This window comes from Emys orbicularis, chromosome 22 (assembly GCF_028017835.1).
Source record: "Emys orbicularis isolate rEmyOrb1 chromosome 22, rEmyOrb1.hap1, whole genome shotgun sequence".
Lineage (NCBI taxonomy): Eukaryota > Metazoa > Chordata > Testudines > Emydidae > Emys > Emys orbicularis.
In genome coordinates, this window is record NC_088704.1 from 20,419,525 (window position 1) to 20,439,851 (window position 20,327).

The 20,327-nt window shown below is 46.9% G+C and overlaps 2 protein-coding genes across 2 annotated transcripts; both read left to right on the forward strand.

Annotated features, from left to right (window-relative positions):
* The first annotated feature begins 642 nt into the window (after positions 1 to 642).
* Positions 643 to 11,475, forward strand: CCDC27 (coiled-coil domain containing 27). The gene is made up of 12 exons (XM_065421164.1): positions 643 to 783; positions 1,557 to 1,686; positions 2,999 to 3,124; positions 3,728 to 3,870; positions 4,312 to 4,473; positions 5,100 to 5,333; positions 8,113 to 8,329; positions 9,058 to 9,188; positions 9,364 to 9,441; positions 10,027 to 10,239; positions 11,087 to 11,191; positions 11,338 to 11,475. The coding sequence occupies exons 1-12, from the start codon at positions 643 to 645 to the stop codon at positions 11,473 to 11,475; spliced, it is 1,818 nt and encodes a 605-aa protein (XP_065277236.1).
* Positions 11,476 to 17,355: 5,880 nt separating this feature from the next.
* Positions 17,356 to 18,852, forward strand: SMIM1 (small integral membrane protein 1 (Vel blood group)). Its single transcript, XM_065421478.1, has 2 exons — positions 17,356 to 17,459; positions 18,726 to 18,852. The coding sequence occupies exons 1-2, from the start codon at positions 17,356 to 17,358 to the stop codon at positions 18,850 to 18,852; spliced, it is 231 nt and encodes a 76-aa protein (XP_065277550.1).
* Positions 18,853 to 20,327: the final 1,475 nt, after the last annotated feature.

Sequence of the window (20,327 nt, forward strand, 5' to 3'; positions counted from 1 at the left end):
TCCCGCCTCGGGGTTGGTCAGGCTCCCGCAGGCCGAGCGGCTTGGCTGAGGCTGGTGGAGAGTCCACCGTGGGGTGCCGGGGCCGCGGCAGGTGAGGAGCCCCCCCTGCTGCTCCCCTCCCGGCCCCGCCCCTCAGCCGCCTCCAATCCCAGCCCCCCCTCCTGCTCCCCTAGCCACCTGCCCCCAGCCCCCCTGCTCCTCCCTTCCCGGCCCCGCCCCCAGACAGACCCCCCCACAAGCCCCGCCCCCAATCCCTGCCCCCTGCTCCCCCAATCCCTGAGCCAGCCCTCCTCCGTCCTGTTTCCCTAGCCACCTGCCCCCAGCCCCCTCCACTCCCTGCCCCCAGCCCCTAAGACACCTCCCTGCTCCCCCCCAATCCCTCAGCCAGCCCTCCTCCCTCCTGCTCCCCACAGCCCAGATCCTCAACCACATGGGGCTGGTGTCCCCCTGAAAGTTCCTTTCTGCCCCCCCCTACGGGGGGCAGGCCCCACAGTTTGCAAACCTCTGATTGAGACTTATCAGGAACACAAATGAGGAAATATGATTTGTAAAATTAGAGGCCTTTTAACCCAGCAGGCTCCCGTTAATTCTCCCCCTCTCTATTTTGTGAAAGGCTGAGATTGGTGAAACACCTTTAGAGAGATGAACTTGATGACAAAGGGTTTCAGTGAGCTCCAGGAATTAAGCAGCCGAAGGCAACAGACACCAGTATGGAAACTTCCCAGCGGTAGATCCACGCTGAGTAAATCGGCTCAAGCAGTCAGACGCTACTATGAGAACCAAGTATTTAATATGCTGCTATTTTAATCACGTTTTAGACATGATAAAATGGGATTTGATTTGGGAAGCAAAGGGTTACAAGGGGCTGCCTTGCTAACACTATACACCTTCTGAGAAGTACTTAGCACCTTGCGGATTGGCATTTTGGGCAGCAGCTTCTTTCAGGTTTGAGCTCCAAAGAAAGGAAAATCCCATTAAGTAGAATAGATTCTGCACATCACAGGAGCCGATCATATGCCATTTGCTTACCCACAAAATATTGGGGCCTCTCAAGGCAAGTGCAGCAAAGGCCAACTGTAATATGCAGATAATGGCAAGAAGTGGATTTACATCCCTCCTATGCAATTGCAATGCTTTGTTTATCAGCAAAATCATAATCCCACCCCCAGGATTAATGCTGGCAGTTCCAAAAGGGGTTAGGCACACAGTTGCAATGGGATTTGGGCATTTAACTCCCTTGAAAAATCTTAGCTGAAAGAAAGTGGGAGAAAGGAATTTTAGCATTTGATGAAGGCTTTCTTCATGAGGGTCTGATCCTGCAGTGAACTCAGTGCCTCCTGTGACATGCTGAGCCCCCTCTATTCCCTCCAACTTCAGAATGGAGTTGAGGATACTCAGCACTTTGCAGATCAGGCCCTGACCTTGAGCAGCCTATCATTGCTGGTTGTCACATCACAGAATGGATTTACACCTACCTTCCTGCCAACCTACAGTTAAAAAGCACTTTTTGAATAAGACACATCCAGTTAATGGTCTAATTTCCTCCTCTTTGCCAGGCTGATATCAAACCTGCTGGTGTCTCTGCGTCAGAGTATGAGCCCCAGGTGGAGGAATTACAGAGATCTTTTCTAATGCGCCCTGGATGTCCTAGATTTAGTAACAGAGCAACTTCAACATCCCATCTTGGTAAGGCTCACAAGAGAAATCAGCAAACCCCCAGTACTCTTTCCTGTGATATATTAAGCTATTTCTCCCACATGATAGCCCTTATTTCCCCAGAACTCCCGTTTAAGTCCTACAAATTGTTTCCCCATTCATTCTTCAAATTGCAGGTAGCCAGAGTACTGATGATTCCCTCAGCACAACTTTAACATGTAACACGGATCTTGCACTTGACTAGTATGTATTTGCTAGTAGGGGCTTTCGACAGTGTCATTTATTCAACATTTCCTCAATGCTACCACAAAGTTAAAAAAGAAAAGCCTAGCTGGTAGCAAGTGAAAAACCCAAAGGCAAGTGTACATGATCCAAGAAAGAGGAGGCCAAGACCACCCAAACAAAAAAAATCCTGCCTTCAGAGGGCCTCCAGACCACCTCCAGCCATCCAGAGTTCCAGCTTCTCCTATTGTTCTAGGAGGCAGGCAAGCTGTCTCCCTTTCCCTTAGACAGCAGGTCAGGGAAGGAACAATTTAACCAAGTTCATAAGGCTCTTACCTCCAAGACTTGAGTCAGCGTAACCAAGCATATAATCAGAAAATAAAGTCTCTCAGCCTAGGTAAGGCTGGTGACCGATGGGAGGAGTGGGCCACTGTCACCAATACCACTTCTGGTTCCTTTCTCTCTCACTCAGCGGCCTTTCCCTGTTTATATATAGCCCCAAGGCGGGGCAGGGTGCTTCTTGATTGCACCCAGGCTGTTTAGGCTGTAAACTCCACACGTCTCTTGAAGGGGTAGTCGCAGAGTAGGGTAGTCCTACCGAGAGGAGTTTTTCCCTATGTCCTGAACACCAACCCCATTTTTCAGGGTAAGGAACCTTTGGGCTTATGCTGGGCTGTGACAGTTTCATGCTGAACGGAGTTTCAGAACTAGTTTCTGGATGCTCTGGTGGTCCCTTTTAGCCTGCTCTGTGACTGAAGACAGATTTTTCCTTATTCAGAAGGGCGAGGTGACTCAGATCTCAGCCCCTTTCATTCTAGCATAAGTTTGTGTTACCATGACCAGGTAAATCTACCTGGATATTAAAAGTGATAGGTTCCTCACATACCTGAACTAGGAATTCAGTATAAATGTATAATATTTAAATCAGTCCATCTTATTTTGCATAAAACCCACATTCTCTTCACTTCTCTGAAACTGGTAAGAGTTTTAACCCTTTATTGTGACAGAAGGTATAAGCCAGAGTGCTGATAATCTGGAATACGTCAAATAGATATTTTTCTTGCCAAAAACAAACAATAAAAACCACTTAGAAGTAACTAGGATTTTTTTTCCAACACAGAAAGTACTTTATCACACAGCCCTGATTTGTCCTTTAATTTGAGTACCATCAGTCTGTCCTCCCAACTCAACTTTGAAGAGTGGAATGCTGCCTTTCAGAACACATATCCATCAGAATCGGCCAAAGGTAAGGGGATGACTGTGAAGACTGTATGCGTGTGTGTTTTCCCAGAAGGGTGAAAATCCGCTGTGAAATCAGTGCTTTTGCAAGGCAGCGCATTACGTTGCTATAGGAAAAACCACTGGGCTTGCCTTGGTTGCTCTTTTTAACCCGTTGGTGGCATGACATGATCTCCAAGCTATATACTCCATAGAGCAACCTGCACCGTGTGGTAGAAGTGCTGCCTATAGTCCTTCACGGTCCCTGTTCCAGTCTAGGTGGGGTTATATGCAGGACACAGGGCACATACAAGTCCAGCCACAAGTTGGAGGATTTTGCTGATTAAGGTTGAAGCCGGCAGGCAGTTTAAACAAGACACAACTCCCTTTTGAAGCCTACCCATTGCAGGCTGGGTCACTGTTTTTAATTCAATATGGTAAATAATCTTTTCTGAGGAGTTTTTTAAATGGTACAGTAAGTGGAACCCAAAAAGTTGAGGCTAGTAATAGAGATTTGTTGCCAGAAAAAATAAGTTTGACAGAACAAATATGTTTTTCCAGTCTCTGGGTGATATTTAGATAAATGTTCGTTCCACTATTTCACACCTTCCTCCCCTCGCCCCCCCCCCAGCAGCTGGCCAGCTCCTACTCAGTAAAAGTTTCAGTGGTCTCTCTAAATGGAAGAGTTTCACAGAAGGAATCGTTCCAGCTGAACAACAAAGAGGACCTATAGAGAGTAAAATCCCGTGGTACATTGATGTAATCCGTGAGAAGGTAAGAAAATGTTGCTATAATACTTCAAAAAGAAGAATAGACCACGCACATAGTTAATTGCAAAGTGATCCAGCTAGAAAATTAACTTTCTAAGGGTGTGATGTAAATTAAGTTAATAATAGAATTGTATTTGGATAAATGGATTAATCAAAGGATCTCAAAGTTCTTTTTCAAAACAACGTGAAGTGCAGGAAAGAAGGGAAAGCACATAGAGAGGAGAATGGCAGTAAGTCCACGTCAAAATAAGAAAGAGAACCTAGGAGTCCTGGGTCCTAGTACCTTAGACTAGATGCCATTAAATTCCCTACAGATGGGCAGGTATTGAAATACAGTACATCATCCACTTGTATGCCACTCATCTATCTTTTTCCTGCCCACCAATATCCCATCAAACCTCAGATGCATTGTTTGAGTGAACACTATGCCTGTTTCTGTTCCCAGGAACGATGCTTGTTGATGATGGGAGAAGAGATTAATCGTCTTTCAAGATGTGAAGCGGAATGTGCAAGGAAGGATGATGTAATCTCTATCCTTAGGGAGGAGATGGAGAATCTGAAGAAGCATCTGGAGCTGCTCAGGAGGGAAAGTGTCATCACAGAGGAGGTGACTTGCACTCATTTTCTCTGTATGAAATGAAGCACGCATTTAAGATAGACTTCATAGTGAGAGACAAAACGGCTATCAGCAGTGGCCATCGCTAGTGGAAAAGCTGATGATGATGACCCTTGTGGTCCCTTCTGAACCTATGATTCTATGATGTAAGCAGATAGGGGATTTCCCCAAACAGGGGCACACACAAAAAAACAACCAAACTGAGGAAGTGAGGTTCAAAATAAAAGCAATTTAAGGCCCTCCTGTGCCCTGAATTCACAAGTAGCACAGTGAGAGGGAAAAGCATTCTGGGTAATTATATGCAAATGAGACCCCATCCAGCAGTCCCACTTTATGATCCTCATAAGGGATATAACAAAGCTACTGAATGTGACTGTGCCAGTCGGAGGCAATGTGAAGCAGAATGGAATGCTGAGAGTGCTCATTTGTGCATCATGTTCTAAACACGTTATCAGCTTCCCCAAAACCATTGTGGAGGCCTAGCACTAAGAATTCACTGACAAGGTGAGGTGTATTTGCGGTTACTGCACCAAGCTCTTTCCTTTATGTGCTGCAAGCTAGGAGTGTGGAAAGCAGCTTCCTAGGTAGTTTTCCTCATACTAAATTTTCCCTTGCAGAAAAATACAGCCTCAGAACCTGTAGCTGATGACAGCAAGACAAAGATGCCTGGGCTAAGCAGCTCAGTGCAGGATGGCTTAGGACAAAGTGGCACTAAAGAAGATTTGAGAGAGGAGGTGGCATGCTTAAAATTAAAACTAAGCTACTCTGATAAAATTCTGGACTCTAAGATTGCTAGCCTGTCTGAGTCCCTGATGAAAGACCAGGAGGAACTATGGCAACTGGAAAAGGAGGTGAAAGAGGATCTGCACTAGTTCAGATATGGCAAAAGAAACTGACAGTAGACTGAGAGGAGTCTATGCTATTATGTGCTTTTCACACTGCTGCTAAAGGTGTCCTTTAGTGACTGCATCCTCTAGATCAGCATTTCTCAAATGCGACCACCAGGGGCTTTTCTTGCAGCCACAACCTCTTGGGCAGTGATTCGGGGGGAGGGGGCAGCAAGGAGGGGTTGGGTCCTGACCCCCTCTTGAACCACAAACATCGGAGGAACAGACAGCCGGTGTGAGTTCCCCACCTTCCCGGGGGCGGTGGGGCTCAGGCTTCCAGCTTCAGCCCTGGTATGGTGGGCGGCAGGCTCTGGCCACAGGCTCTGACTGTGGGGCATTGGGCTCTCGCTGCACAGCGGCGGACTCCGGCAGCTGGGCTTCAGACTCACACCCCCCCTTTTCGCCCCTGGCCCCCACTGCCTCCCTACCCACCTCCCCATCCAAGGCTTAATTTGTCCCCCCAGCTTGCCAAGGCTGAGTAAGTCTGCTGTGAAAGGTGATAGTGCATGTTTGTTAATATCACTTTTCACTGCCTCCCAGCTAGGTAACAAGTCTCTGCTGTGAAAAAGTGATATTAACAAACATACAAATATCACTTTTCACAGAAGGGGACTTACTAGCTAGCAAGCCTAAAAACAAACAAACCTGCAACCAAAAAAGCAAAATAAACAACAACAACAAAGACAGGAACATGCAAAGCACCTTATTTGTGTTTTTATTCTGTTTAGGTCCAGTAAAGAATAGACACAACTGTATGTTATTATTATTATTGAGTCTGCAAAAACACCCCTACAAAAATAAATTACACTGATTGGACTTGTATATGTGCATATGTGTTTGTTTCTCCTAAAGTTAATTAAGTATTTTAGGAAAAATTGTCAAAGCAGCCACCACCAAGAGACTTGGTGGCCACACTCTGAGGCCTCCAAAAAATTTGTTGCAAGAAACCCTGCTCTAGATTTCCCTCTCTCGCCCATCCCCTTTGGGTCTCTGATTTGCAGACATAGGAAAGTGTAAACAGAAAACCAAAGCATTTAGAAACATCATTATAAGGAATAACTTAGGTTAACATCTCTGGGCCAAATTCTGCTTTCAGTTATATCAGTGTAAATGAAGGTACATCTACAACAAGATTCATATAATTTAATCCCCCTTCCCAGGTCCACTGCTGTGAAGATACCAGGGAAATTGTCTAACCACAGAAGCTAAAGAGATCAGTGTGGACAGATCCTAAAATAAATTAATCCTCCTAATTGTGCAGAGGGGGCCTATGAACAAACAAACCACACAGATCCAAAAAGGTGCTCCAATATAGCATATTTCAAATGCTCATGTGTAAAAGTGCCAAATATTCAGAATCTTCTTCCCTTGTAGTATCTTGGAGATATTACCTGGCTTTGGGTCAAGTTCACGGTCAGTGCATTTGGTGTCTGTTTACATTTGGACCAAATAATGAACTTCCAGAAATCTTGCTCCAGGTCTGCATGGGGTTATGGGTTGTGCCTCCAGGAGCATGAGACCCATGATTGTATGTTTTTTTAATATCTAGACCAGGGGTGGGCAAACTACGGCCTGCGGGCCGGATCCGGCCCCTCAGGGCTTTGGATCCAGCCCATGGGATTGCCCCCATGGAGCCGCGGGCCCCGCACTGCTCTCAAGTGGCTGGCACCACTTCCCTGCGGCCCCCGGGTCGGGGGGCAGAGGGCTTTGTGCGTTGCCCTTGCCTCCAGGCACTGCTCCCCGCAGCTTCCATTGGCCGGGAACGGGGAACCGCGGCCAATGGGAACTTCGGGGGAGTTACCTGGAGGCATGGCAGGGGCAGCGCACGCGGAGCCCTCCGCCTCCCCTCCCCCCTCCAGGGACCACAGCACTTCCTGGAGCGGCGCGGCATGGGGCCAGGGCAGGCATGCAGGGAGCCTGCCCTGGCCCTGGTGCGCGCCGCTGCCAACCCGGTGCCGCTTTAGGTAAGCGGCGCCGGGCCAGAGCCCGAACCCCGCCTGCACCCTGCCCCCCAACTCCCTGCCCTAAGCCACCTGCCTGCACCTTGCACCCCAACTCCCTGCCCTGAGCCCCCTCGTATACCCCGCACCCCTACCCCTTGCCCGGAGCCCCCTGCTGCACCCCGCACCCCTTCTGCACCCCTGCCCTGAGCCCCCTCCTGCACCCCAACCCCCTTCCCTGAGCCCCCTCTTACACCTTGCACCCCTCCTCTGCCCCAATCCCTTGCCCTGAGCCCGTTCCTGCACACCGCACCCCTCCCACACCCCGCACTCCCTCCCTCACCCCAACCCCCTGCCCCAGCCCTGCATACAATTTCCCCACCCAGATGTGGCCCTCGGCCCAAAAAGTTTGCCCACCCCGATCTAGACATTGTGAGGTCTCCAGATGCTCCAGTGCTGGACACAATAGATACTTTTAGATAAAGAAGAACAGGAAGCACAGTTTTCCTGTATTTGGACTAGAACTCAAGAGTTTAAAAAGGAACCAGTAATTAAGCTGCAGCAGTTACGGAGTCATTTTCTTAAGCCTGTGTCAATGTTTCACTATACATTATATTATTCCATTTGCAAGGTCTCTGGCTCAGGGTTAGAGAGGTGCCCTAAATGCAACTCCAGAACTAGACTCCCGTCCCTCCAAACGTTCAGCTCCAGAAATGGAGCCTTATATGACTAAAGCCAGTCTCTACCTAAGGCTGCATTTTGCTTCAACTTTCAAAATTCTTCCCGTCCTTTTGTCCTTACAGTATTCAGAAATGCAGCAAAAGGGCTTGAGACAAGAGGACATGGAAAAAGAGCTTCTCAGTGGTACAGAAATTGAAGTGGCTTCTGAAGAGGAGGAGGAGAATGAGGCAGAGGCGGAAGAGAAAGCATCCCTGATCAAGCTCAGAGAATTCCAGCAAATGAACCAAGAACTCTGTAAAGAACTGGAGAAAGCAAAGACGGACTATGACATGGCCACAGGTACCAGGACTGGCATACGGGGAACACAAAAGGGCTAAAGACCAGAGAGTATCTGAAATTTTAGTGGCTAGATCCCAAACTCTTCCCCTATTCTGTGAACAATTCGTATGCTGGTTATGGGGAGCAAGAGGAAGTCATTATTGAGGCTCAGTTCCCTGTCTAGGAAGGATCTACATTAGATCTTCACTGAGAGGCTGCAGCTTCTATTCCCGCTGCAGTTTTAAAGGTAGCTTCCCAACAACAGCAGCTACTTTTGAATTCTTTTCCCTTACCGCCTGCCTGGTAAAGATGCCCATTACCAACCAAGGGCAGATTCTACTTAAAAGTGCTTGGTAAGGTTTGGACTGCTAAACAATGCGGGTGCTAATCAAGAGCAGCTTTTGAACAAAGAGGATCAGCTCTGTATAGCTAGCAGCACCTCTGTGACGTGTTGCTAGCCTGGAGGGAGCTTCTGCATATCAAACCATTTCTAAGTCTTTTGACTCTTGCACAAAATGAATTTGGCTGGTATTAAGAAATGGACACTTCAGTTCAGTGATGCGATAAAGTATCATTCAGCTGAAGTGTACTTCTGTAGTGACTGTAGTTCTAAGATAACTTATGTCCACAGCCAGATGATTTTTGGATGATGGAATAAAATGACTGGCCCCTTTTTCATCACCTAGGGGAGGTTTCCCGAGGGCTTTAACAGGGTTCAGTTGGTTCAGGACTCTACTCTGATTGTACAGGTGCCATCACTTCCTTGCAAAGGCAGCTGGCTTTCCAGGAGTCACAGCTACGGAGAGCTGAGTCTGAAAAGGAAATGCTACAAAAGGAGCTTCGAGAGCGGGGAAATCAACTGCAAGCCATGTCTGCCAAGGTACAGTCACTCAGAGCACAACACAGACCATTGGCCACCATTGTGTAGTGTGGGGGAAACTGGGAATTTATTCTTTGTGAGACTTGTTTTTATTCTTTTTCAACAAGTCAGGAAATCATGATTCTGTGACCTGTAGTAATGGGGCTGATGTGTTAACTGGAGCCTTTTCTCTCAGTTTTCCAGCCTTCGAGAAGAACGGAAGCGTGAAGAAATGATGGGAACAATAGAGAGAGAAAATTACAAACTCCGACAGGTGACTCATCAATGCAAACTCCAGTGCTCAGTTACAGCAGCCAACACCCTAATTCTCCCTGCTGGGCCCCAATTAGGCCTGGGCCTGTATAAATTAAACAAAACAATCCCATTTAGTGAGCACCTTGTGCTCCTTTAGGTCCTTTCCTGCTCTCTCTCCAAATCCTGCACTGATGTCCTGTGTCTTTCACTCTAGTTACTTTCAACACTAAAGCCATCCATATCCTCCCTAGTTTTGCAGGGGAGTCTGTCCCATGAAAATCAGAGATGGGATAGCCCTGGCCTATTTTGTTTCTCAATACACTTTATTGCTCAGTTTAATTTTTCTAACGAGCCTGAATTGATGAAGAAGGGAACAAACCTGTTTTAATGGCTCTTAATTAGAATTATTATTAAATACTATAGGTAAACCTGGCGGGGACAAAGTCCCAAACCAGTAACATTACTGGGCACTGACATATACTGCTACCACTGCCTTCTGGAAAATTTAGGAAGGGTTTGGAATAGCAGGGCAAAATCTCTAGCGAGACATGTTTGAATTAGGCAGCTTTCTCCTCCACTCCTCCTGAACTGTGTTTCTCCTCAGGACATTGTGGAACAAGAATCCAGACTGGCCGAGAAAAACAAACTGATTGATGATTTGCAGAGCAAGATCAACCAGCTCCAGGCAGAGGTTATGGTAGCCCAGCACCACATGCAGAAGCAGCTGTGTGACCAAAGTGAGACGCAGAGCCAAGTCAAGGCCTTGAAGCACGCTGAGCAGCAGGCCAAAGTTGCACTGGAGTGCATCAGTGCTAGGGTAAAGGTGGCCTCCTTCCTCCTTCACTGCGGGCCTCTCCCCTGAGGGAGGGACTCCAGCTAATGAGAACAAAGGCCCCAGTTTAGTCAGGGCCATCTTTAGACACAATCATTGGGTGGACTGCATGGGGCTCCCTTTGGCACCTCAGCTCCAGCAGCAGGAATGGAGGGGCTGGCAGTTAACAGTCCACTTGTTCCCCAACCTTTCCCTGGCGGTTTGGGCTCCTGCGCTTGCCAGGGGCCTTTGTTTAAGTTATGGGTCTTATGGGATACCAAGAAAAAGAGACCCCGAGGTTTCAGAGCAGAATAGTTACAACGCCAAACTTCTTTCTGAATTTTATCCCACAGCCTCCCAGCCCTTCTGGGGATCCCCCTCTCTCAAATACAGCCACAGGCTAAACAGCCATCATGGGAATACATTTCTCCATATTTATTCTTAAAGGGACATATTCAGACCTGCTGCAAGCAGGTGCGACTCCATCCAACGTCAGGTCAGATTTGCTTAGGTTACTAATTCAGAGACACAAGTTGCCACTAGGTGTCTGTGTGGGGCTTCTGTTGAAGCCATCTGGAATTGCACATACTCAGCCCAGGGCAGAATTTCAGTCCTGCACCTCGCTGTTGGCCTGGGGACATTCAGAGACAGGAGAACCTGACAGAAATGCCAGTTGTCATTCCAACCCTCTTGTTGGCATAGCTTAAAAGCAAGCGTTGCTTTAAATTCTCCCTCTACTGAGAGAAGGTCTTTGCTTGTGCCAGACAGCGTCCCTCTTTAATTGGAGGAAACCTGGTTAATTCCTGGTTAATTAAACTGAGGTCGTTTTTTTTCCTCCTTTTTAAAATCAAAGTTTGAAAGATTTCGAAGCAAAATAATTCAGGCCACATACAGCGCTGCAGGCACCAAATCCCCCCAAGCTGAAATTAGCGATGAGGAGGCACTGGAGGCTATGCAGGTATGTGATTCGGTGTGGAATGATGCTTCTGCTTGGACCCCTGAGCTGGGGACCAGCGGAGAGGTGAGGGGAGAAGGAAAAGCTTTATGATCCTATCACCTCCATGGCTAATGCTGGATTCTCCTGTGAATGTGTCTGATTTCCAGAGAATAATTAGCGAGCGGCTGGATTTTCATCAGATGCTGAAACAGAAGGGTGTGAAGGTCCCGTCTCTCTTCAGCAGTGAGCCAGCAAATTTGTCCTCTCCTAATTCTAAGACCACCAAAAAGAGTCCTGTGAAATAGGGTATGCCGAGAGCTGATTCTGAGTCACAGAGTCAGGAAGGTGCTTTTTCCTGAGGCTCTTTCCTGGTTGTATTTTGGTTTGTTCTCTGATGTTTTGTTTTTTTATTGACAAATTAAACAATTAAATTTGACTTCAACTGCGTTCTGTTAAGCCAGCTGATCTCTAATTAGTCTACACTGTTGCCTCATAATTGGAATTGGGGACTGGAATCAGGGCTCAATTTGCCATAAATCTCTTATTCTCTCAGGTTTTCCATCTGTAGAATAATCTCCGCCTCTCACGGGAGAATTATTATCAGAATTATTCACTGAGTTCCCATTGCAAAATCTTTTTTGTTGGCGATGCGTGAGCCATAGAAAACCAGCTTGATTTTCAGATACCAAGATCAAGTTTGCAGGGCTGGCAATTAGAAAAAAAAAATCTTTTGGATTGCAAAGTGAGCATAACTGAGCAACAAACATGGAACCCCACTCTGTCATTTTTACAGAGTGACTTTTCAACTGTACCTTATTGCCATTAATAACAGCAAGCTAGAAACCTGCCTTTGTGACCAAAATTTGTAACCAGTTCCATAATCAATGATGATCACCTCCTTGACATGCACACAGTTATTCCTTCTAACTAACAGAACAGATCAAATACCCTAATATCTACTTCCCAGCAGACTTCCCCACATGCCAATTCCGTGCTGTCAGCAGGTAGCTCCAAAGTCAATTACAAATCGAAATTGCATGTTCGTGTTTTACCCCTAACCAAGAGCCACACTTATGAATTTCCCATTGGACAAAGTTATTCCAAATGCATAAAACAGCCTCCTCATCTGTAAGAGATTTCTGGCTGAATTATGTCACAGTAAATAAAAGGTCTGGTTCTCCAGGGCCTGGACCTTGTGACCTCATCTACACCAGTGTAAAGTGGTGATGAAACGCTGCCAAATCAGGATTCTCCACTCACTTGTACCATTTCACTCCTACTTTGCAAAAGGGCACAGGGTGACAAGAGATTCAAACCCAAAGCCCTTAGGAAGGCTAAGGATGCCAACCTCTCTGCTACCGAACAGAACTATAGGTCCGCAACTCAGATGGTGTCCTCATGGTTATTTAGAAATGAAATCCATCCCCATGTGGCAGTCCCAGCCCTTTGCCTGGAGTTCTACAACGCTTGCATCCAGAGGTCTATTGCAAAAGTCAACCAGGCTAAAGTACATTTTCCTCTTCAGCTTAGCACAAGGCTGAATCTCCATGACTAACATCTGCCATTGCTGTCTTCGGTCTGATCTTTGCATTTCTCTAGGTGGCATCTTCACACAGCTGAATGTCTACCATTGCAGATGATTAGTGAGGGATGTGCCATTGCTTTTCTGTTCAGTTTTAATATTTCTGATACAACCAAACACAAAATCAACTTCCTTTTTGCATTTCCCTGTGAACTGACTACTGATGAGAGATGCTAGACTAAGGGTCCTACATAAGCAAGCTCCGTAGAACCCTGACATTGGGCCTCCACTCCAGCCTGGAGTGGACCATCTCTGGGAGCAAGACAGGAGTTAATTGCCCTCTCTGCTGAGATGGATGATCTAGCTGCCAGTTGTAAAGGTGATTTTGGGATGCTGACACCTGCCCACTCAGTACTGAACTGGGGCTACTGCCTCATTTCAGACAGGGCACCAGACAGCCTTCAGTTGGAAACAACAGACCAGAGCTGCATTGCAGCAAGCAATCTGGCCATGTGAAAGGCTCTGTATCCCATCAGCAACCTTCCCCCGAGCTGTCCAGTTCCCTAATCTGCACCATTAAAAACAGAAGTAGAAGTGAAGGATTTTGCTTCAGACTGATAGTGCTGACTAGATCTCTGGTTCACTGTACCTATTCTGATCTCACAACACCGATGTAAATCTGGAGTAACTATAATGGAGGACAGAATGAGAAGCTCTGGATCTAGCCCAGGAGGAGTAAGGGCTGTGTGAGTCAGGGCTGCGGGCAGGATTTCAGAATATTCAAGAGTCTCCCTTGCTTGCTGTCCAGCTTCCCCCAGGGCCGTGCACTCCTTTCACTGGAATCTCAATGCTGTCATGGCACTGAGGTCAGAATGCTGAAATAAAGGAAGGGCCAGGTCCAACGGCCAATGTTTCTGGTGGTAACCCTTATACTCCTTCCTCAAATCAAGTCTTTGGCATGCATTCGCCATTGCATGCATCTCATTTGCCTTCAGACGGAGTGAGGTTAAAGAATTTGCATGTGGGAACTGTGGAAGTTTTGCCCCAGCACTTTTGCTGGTTAGGTCAGAACGTATGGAGTCAGCCAGCTATAGCTGGCACCTGTGTTTTTGTGCTGAAAGGCACTGAACTGATGGACCCCACCTCCTTCCCCGCTCCTCCTCTAATCTTGGTTTAACACAACAGCACACACAGCTGTTAAAAGCTCACAATCAACCCAGAAAGGAAAGAGCTAAAGGCAAAGGGTTATTTTTAGTCAAGAAACAGCTCGGAGCGGAGTCAGAGAAGGACTTTGATCCTCAGGTGAGAGCACGCTGCAGCTTTAAACACAGTCTTTGGCAAACTCGCTTTTCTTTTCTGACTTTTTTCCCCCACTTTTCCACCCTATTTTCAGGGGTAGAATTGCTGAAGCCCAGCTCTGCGCAGACGTTAGGAGGAGAGGAGGAGTATAAAATCCAAGCCCATTCCAGTGGTAAACTACTTTTTACTGGTTGGTTTGGGGGAAGTGAAGAGAGGCAATATGGCTTCAGTTTAAAAATCTCTCAGCCAGAAGTAATGTGTCTGCTCTAGGCAACTGGTCAATATGTTATTTGAATACACTGATCGCTGGAGAGGATAGGAGACCTTTGGATCTGGAAATCATACAGAAGGCAGCTAGGGAGGCACCGGAAAGGAGCAGCTCCTCAACCTCCCAAAGTGCAAGGATTCCCGTTGTGCTAGGTCCTTCCCTGGGACTCTAAAGGAGAGTAGGCTCCTTGTGCCACCCCTGTCACTGTCCCATTGGAAAACTGGGGGCCAGATTCCCAGCGGGGCTGCAGCTGTAGAGTGCTGCTCCACCAGCACAAAGCAGCCATATAACCCAGCAAAGTCCGGCAGTGGAACGTCCCCTGACGTGGAGGAATCCTCTTGTGGTACAGGGTGCCTCCTGCCCTGCACAACTCCCCCTTCCCCAGCATAGGAGGTGCAGCCTAGCAAAGAGGAGGCTTGGCCAGGACACTGTTGTGTCTGGCTGACAGTCTGGGATAGTCCTGCATGGCCTCTGGAGAGGGGTGTAAGTTAGAGCAGCCTACAGGCTGCTCTAACCCACTTTCCAGTGGCCCCAAGATTGGACAAATGCTAAAGTGGTTTAAAGCCACCTTTGTCCCAATCTGATCCGGCACCACACTGATCAAAAAGGGGCATCTTTAAAAATGTCAAAATATTTTAAAAGATCCCTCACAATATGCCAGGCTCATGCCAAGTTGCAGATAATAGTAAATGTTTCTAAAGACCTGCAATATGCTACAGAGATATGCACAAAGAGGCATTTAGATTGCAGAGCCAAAACTCTGAAGGGAGCTGCTGGGTCTAATCTCTAACATGGTACGTTAGCAAACACCAGTGCGATTGCTGGCACTAGCAGGCTTAGAATTTAGACCTTAATCAGGAACATTGTTATGTCAGCGAGCCAAGAACGTAAAGTCCCCTATTTACGATACACAGGCTAGGATCCAAGTGGAAATAATCACAGTTAAAAAGGCAAATTGAAAATACCCCCCAGGCAGCATAATCCCTCCCAGTCCTGCCCCATCCCTGTTCCAGGTCCCCTTTCTTTACCAGACACACATCAACTAGCTGCATTTCTAGTTTTCTTTGTGCTGCTGCCCATTAGACCACCCTTTCTTCTCGCCCCCTCTGCCAGGCACAGTTGTCTGACACCACCGGGTGCCTCGAGCCCTGTCTCAGGAGCGGGAGGGCTGGGTCAAAAAGGAGGTGGCAACAAGGGGAGAATTTTAAAATTACTGCAAATTAGCAGTTGTAAAGCATGATCTGTTAAGTGCCGACGGCGTGTTCTCTACAAGACACAAATATGTGGGACTCCCAGTCTGGAAGAGCTTATGACATGAGAAACAGATAGACAAGCTGCATTGCAGGTCCTAGAGTAAGGAGTAACTTTAGATAACTCAGCCTGGGCGAGAATTTTAGGTAGGCTTCATAAAATAAAATTTTACATTTCTGTAGGGGGACCTTTCACCATGAGAATCCCAATACGCTTCAAAACCCATGGGACATGCATACATCTCCTTACTGAACTGCAGAGACCGTTGGGGTGTGGAAGATAGCAGCTAGGCAGTCCTTACTCTGCAGGGAGAGGGCTCTTAAGTCTTCCAAAGATTTGTGGGTGTTTGGAATCTGGACCCGAGTCAGATGCATATAAAAGATTGGATGACTCGATGGAGCCTTTCACCCCAGATTGTAGGTTTATTTGCCTGGGTGAATTGGTTTGATAGTCTCAGTCTAATTCCCAGTGAACAGGTGTTTACACGTCAAAAATTATCATCAGCCCAATTGATTGAGGGTACAGATGTGGGGACCCGCATGAAAGACCCCCTAAGCTTATTTCTACCAGCTTAGGTTAAAAACTTCCCCAAGGCACAAATTCTTCTTGTCCTTGGACAGTATGCTGCCACCACCACCACCAAGTGAGTTAGACAAAGATTCAGGAAAAGAACCACTTGGAGTTCCTGTTTCCCCAAAATATCCCCCCAAACCCCTTCACCCCCTTTCCTGGGAAGGCTTGAGCGTGACCAAGGTGAGCACAGACCAGACCCGTGGGTTTTTAGGACACTAAAAACCCAATCAGATTCTTAAAAAACCAGAACATTATTATAAAGAAAAAGTAAAAGCAGCACCTCCGTAAAATCAGGATGGAAGGTAATTTACAGGGTAATCAGATTCAAAACACAGAGGATTTCCCCTCTAGGCAAAACTTTTTAAAGTTACAAAAACAGGGATAAACCTCCCTCTTAGCACAGGGAAAATTCACAAGCTAAAACAAGAGATACTCTAACGCTTTTCCTTGTTCTTACTTACTATTTCTGTAATATTAGATGTATTATTTCAGTAGGAGCTGGATTACTTGCTTGGTTTCTCCCTTTGTCTGCTGAGAGAACACCCACAGAGCACAAAACAAAGCCTCCCCCCCCCATTTGAAAGTATCTTCTTTCCCCATTGGTCCTTCTGGTCAGGTACCAACGAGGTTATTTGAGCTTCTTAACCCTTTACAGGTAAAGGAGGGATTTTATGCTACCCTTAGCTGTATGTTTATGACAGGACCCGAGTCAGATGCATATAAAAGATTGGATGACTCAATGGAGCCTTTCACCCCAGATTGTAGGTTTATTTGCCTGGGTGAATTGGTTTGATAGTCTCAGTCTAATTCCCAGTGAACAGGTGTTTACACGTCAAAAATTATCATCAGCCCAATTGATTGATATATTTGGATCTATAAATGGAATCTCAGGAGTGGTTTCAGAGTCACCCATCCCCTTTTTTTTAGGCTTGATCAAAGTTCCCGTTCAAAGTCCTGTCAGACTCTCCAGGGGGATTCCGTTTTAACCTGGATAGTAATTGGTACGTAGAGCTGTCTCACTACTTCATGCCTGTACTTCTCATTATTCTTGACAGCTATTGATCTGGGGTCAGTAAGAGAGAGTGTAACCCCACATGGTCATGCCCGGTGTCACATCATTGACTGTAATTGTCACTTTCATAAGGAATAAAGGAGAACAAACAAGTTAGGAAACTGCATTAAGTTTTTCCTCTTGTCAAGGCATCAGCTTAACTTGTATCTGCCTTTGCCTCCTTCCTAGAGTCTTTTTCCTTCAACCTTTTCCTTGGAAGGATGCAGCCTCAAGACACAGGTGTTCAGTACAGCAGGTGGAACGACAGTAGTCGTGATGAAGTCAGTGTGAACACATCCACTGCCGAGGTGTCGGGAAGTAAAAGGTGAGACCCCTGTGGCTCAGCTGTCTGACAGGTGTAGACTCAACAACACACACAAGAGGAACAGCTGTCCAGAACCTATTCCTCTTCCCAAGGTGTTCCTCCTGAGCTATGGATGCTCCCTGCAGGCCCTCCTGCCCTTCTCCTTAGCCTTAGCGAGTCTGTCAACCTTTTAGCCTTCTGTGCTGGAATTAAAGAACCCCACACGGTTTGACTGCCAATGGTCAGTCAGCAGAGTAGCCCTTCATCCACCATACATGGTCCTAGAAGCAGACACACAGTTCCCTAGGATCTACCAAGAGCATTTCTGCAAGGCCAACACAGATCACCTTCTGGAAGATAACTGAGTCAGATCTTCCAGGATTGTCTCTCTCTCAGTTTACCGAACAGCGCAGGAACACACGAAGGTTCCAGTTGGACAGTGCCACGGATGTCAGGGAGATAGTGCCTCAGTATTGATTTCAGGAATGGGAACCAAATTTGGAATTTTTAAAGCAGAGAAATTGGGTTCTATTCACAATCTAGCTGAAGTTACAGATACAACTGGCTGCCATGTTACTATTTGAAAAGCTAAGCTGTCTGTACACAATTCTAAAGAATTCCTTTTTTCTAGCAAATTGCAAACAGTGACTGAGTGGCTTAGAGCATCGTGATTCTTTCCCCCACTGACCCTCACTCATGGAAAGGAAGAGAAATATGGTCTCTCTCTCTCCCCCCGTGTAGACTCCGTAACAACAATAGTAACATTTATTTCTCTAACACCATTCACCCGAACGTGTTTTACAATAAACTAGAATCACTTCACTTGCCACTAAAACCAGCTGCCTCTGGCCGGACACAGCAACGCTACACAACAGTTCAGGGGGTGCAGTGAAGAATGTTGTGTTGAACTGAAGCTTCAGGGAAGGTTGAGGGGGACAAAGTTTAATTACTCCAGGTGGAATATGCCCTGCATTAGGGCTAAGATTTCGACTCTGAGGAGAGATGCTGTAGAATCTTCAATCTAGAATCTCCACAAGCGGTCAGACCCTGGGTTTTATATTTCATCCAAGAGATGACACAGCCCTCACAGCCCCTTTCTGAGGGCAGCTGATCACTAGTGACTGGGTGCCACCTACTGAATCACCAGCACCACTTCCGGTACCAACCTGGAGTTCGACAGCAGGTCTCCCAGTCAAATAGCAAACCGAGTCAGCTCTGCTTAGCCTGTTAATGCAGCCAGGATGTCCACTGACAACAGCTGTTCTTTATCCATGTTTATCTCCCCAGAATCTACACTAAGCTGTGCACTGGGAAAATCGGCATTGCAGTTAAAGTGATTGGAGGAAACATCCTCTTTTGGACGGTTTTTGTCATTGGCTACGTGACAGGTTACTATGTGCACAAGTGCAAGTAGAAGTAACAGTGAAATTCACCGGCAGGACCCCAGGCCTGGATTTCTCTGCTGAGGTAATCCCAACCCTCCCTGTCCCAGTTCCCACCCCCAATCAGGCAGGTCAGCAAGCATGCATGCAAGATGCAGGAATCTTCACTATGTGTCATATGAGCACACAAAGGGAACCATCAGCATCAGGATTAGGGAGGTGCACAGAACCAGTGCTAGATGCAGCACTTCTTGCTGCCTACGAGAGAACGGATTGTACAATCTCAGCTGACGGCTCAACAAAGGCAAAGGAGGAACTCGAAATGGATGTGCTCTCCCTCATGAATCAGCAAAATGTGCTGTTTCCAAAATCTGTCACTGCTGCCAAAATGACCTGTATTGCAATGAGAACAGCTTCTTGGTCCTGCGGTTTCCATCCCTACCCCTTCTGACACACCCATCAGCAGGGGATCTGGGTACCGGTTTTGCATGGGCATGTTTTCTGTGAGCTTCTTAATGGCATCTGCATATCTCCTGGCACATCTGTATGCATGTGAAAACACCTGTTTTGTGAGCACATAATGGGTAGTTGTGTGAGCAAACCTGTCACTGGGCACCCAACCTCCGTTTGTGCACCTGACTGCACATGCAGGGGACTTTAATCACAATTCCTTAGCAGTCACTGGAGCCCTTTGTTGATCACTGGGTCGACACACACACGCTTCTATTTGACTCTGACTTTTCCAGGGGCAAGGTGCTGCTCCCTTACATTTGGGATCTTTCTCTTTTCAAGCCCTTATTTCTACCCCGCACTTTACTAGAGGCTGCGAGTGCAGTGCCTGGATTCACAGGACTTGCTGACCCAACCTTTGAAACTTCTTTATGCTCCATCAGTCACGTCAGCCAGGAAGATTAAAGGCTTTTGCACACAACTTCTCTACTAACTCCTCAGGAAGGCTGCAGGCCAGCTCCCAGTGTAGTTGGGTTCATTATAAACCAGTTTGATGGGAATCTTTATTTTAATCAGCACCTCACTGGCTTCCCCCTGCAAAGGAACCTGTTGCTCCCTGTAATCGTGTTAATATTTCCTTTAGACAGCTCTCTTCAAGGCCAGGGCTCTCACACAGCCTGTTTTATAGGATTTTCAAACTGTGTAGCAGGCATGTAAAGCTCTGTATATTTCTGCAACAGAGTCAAATTATTTTAAGCAATAAAAAGCAGATTTAAAGCCAACAGGCTGCCCATGTCTCTGATCAGTGCTGGAATATGCGTCTCAATGGAAAGGCATGTACAGGGGAGACCACTGAAGTGTATCTTGCTGTCTTGGACTCATTTCCTGTGACTGCAGCTTGAATAGGAAGTGTCAGGGAAATCTACTCTTGGAGCGGCCTGGGACTGTACATTATGTATTTGGGGGTCAACTAATTGAAGGTCAAGGGCTCCCCCCCAAAAAAGTCTGGGTGGGATCCAGATTCCAACTCCACCCCACCCAAGGCAGAAAGATTTGA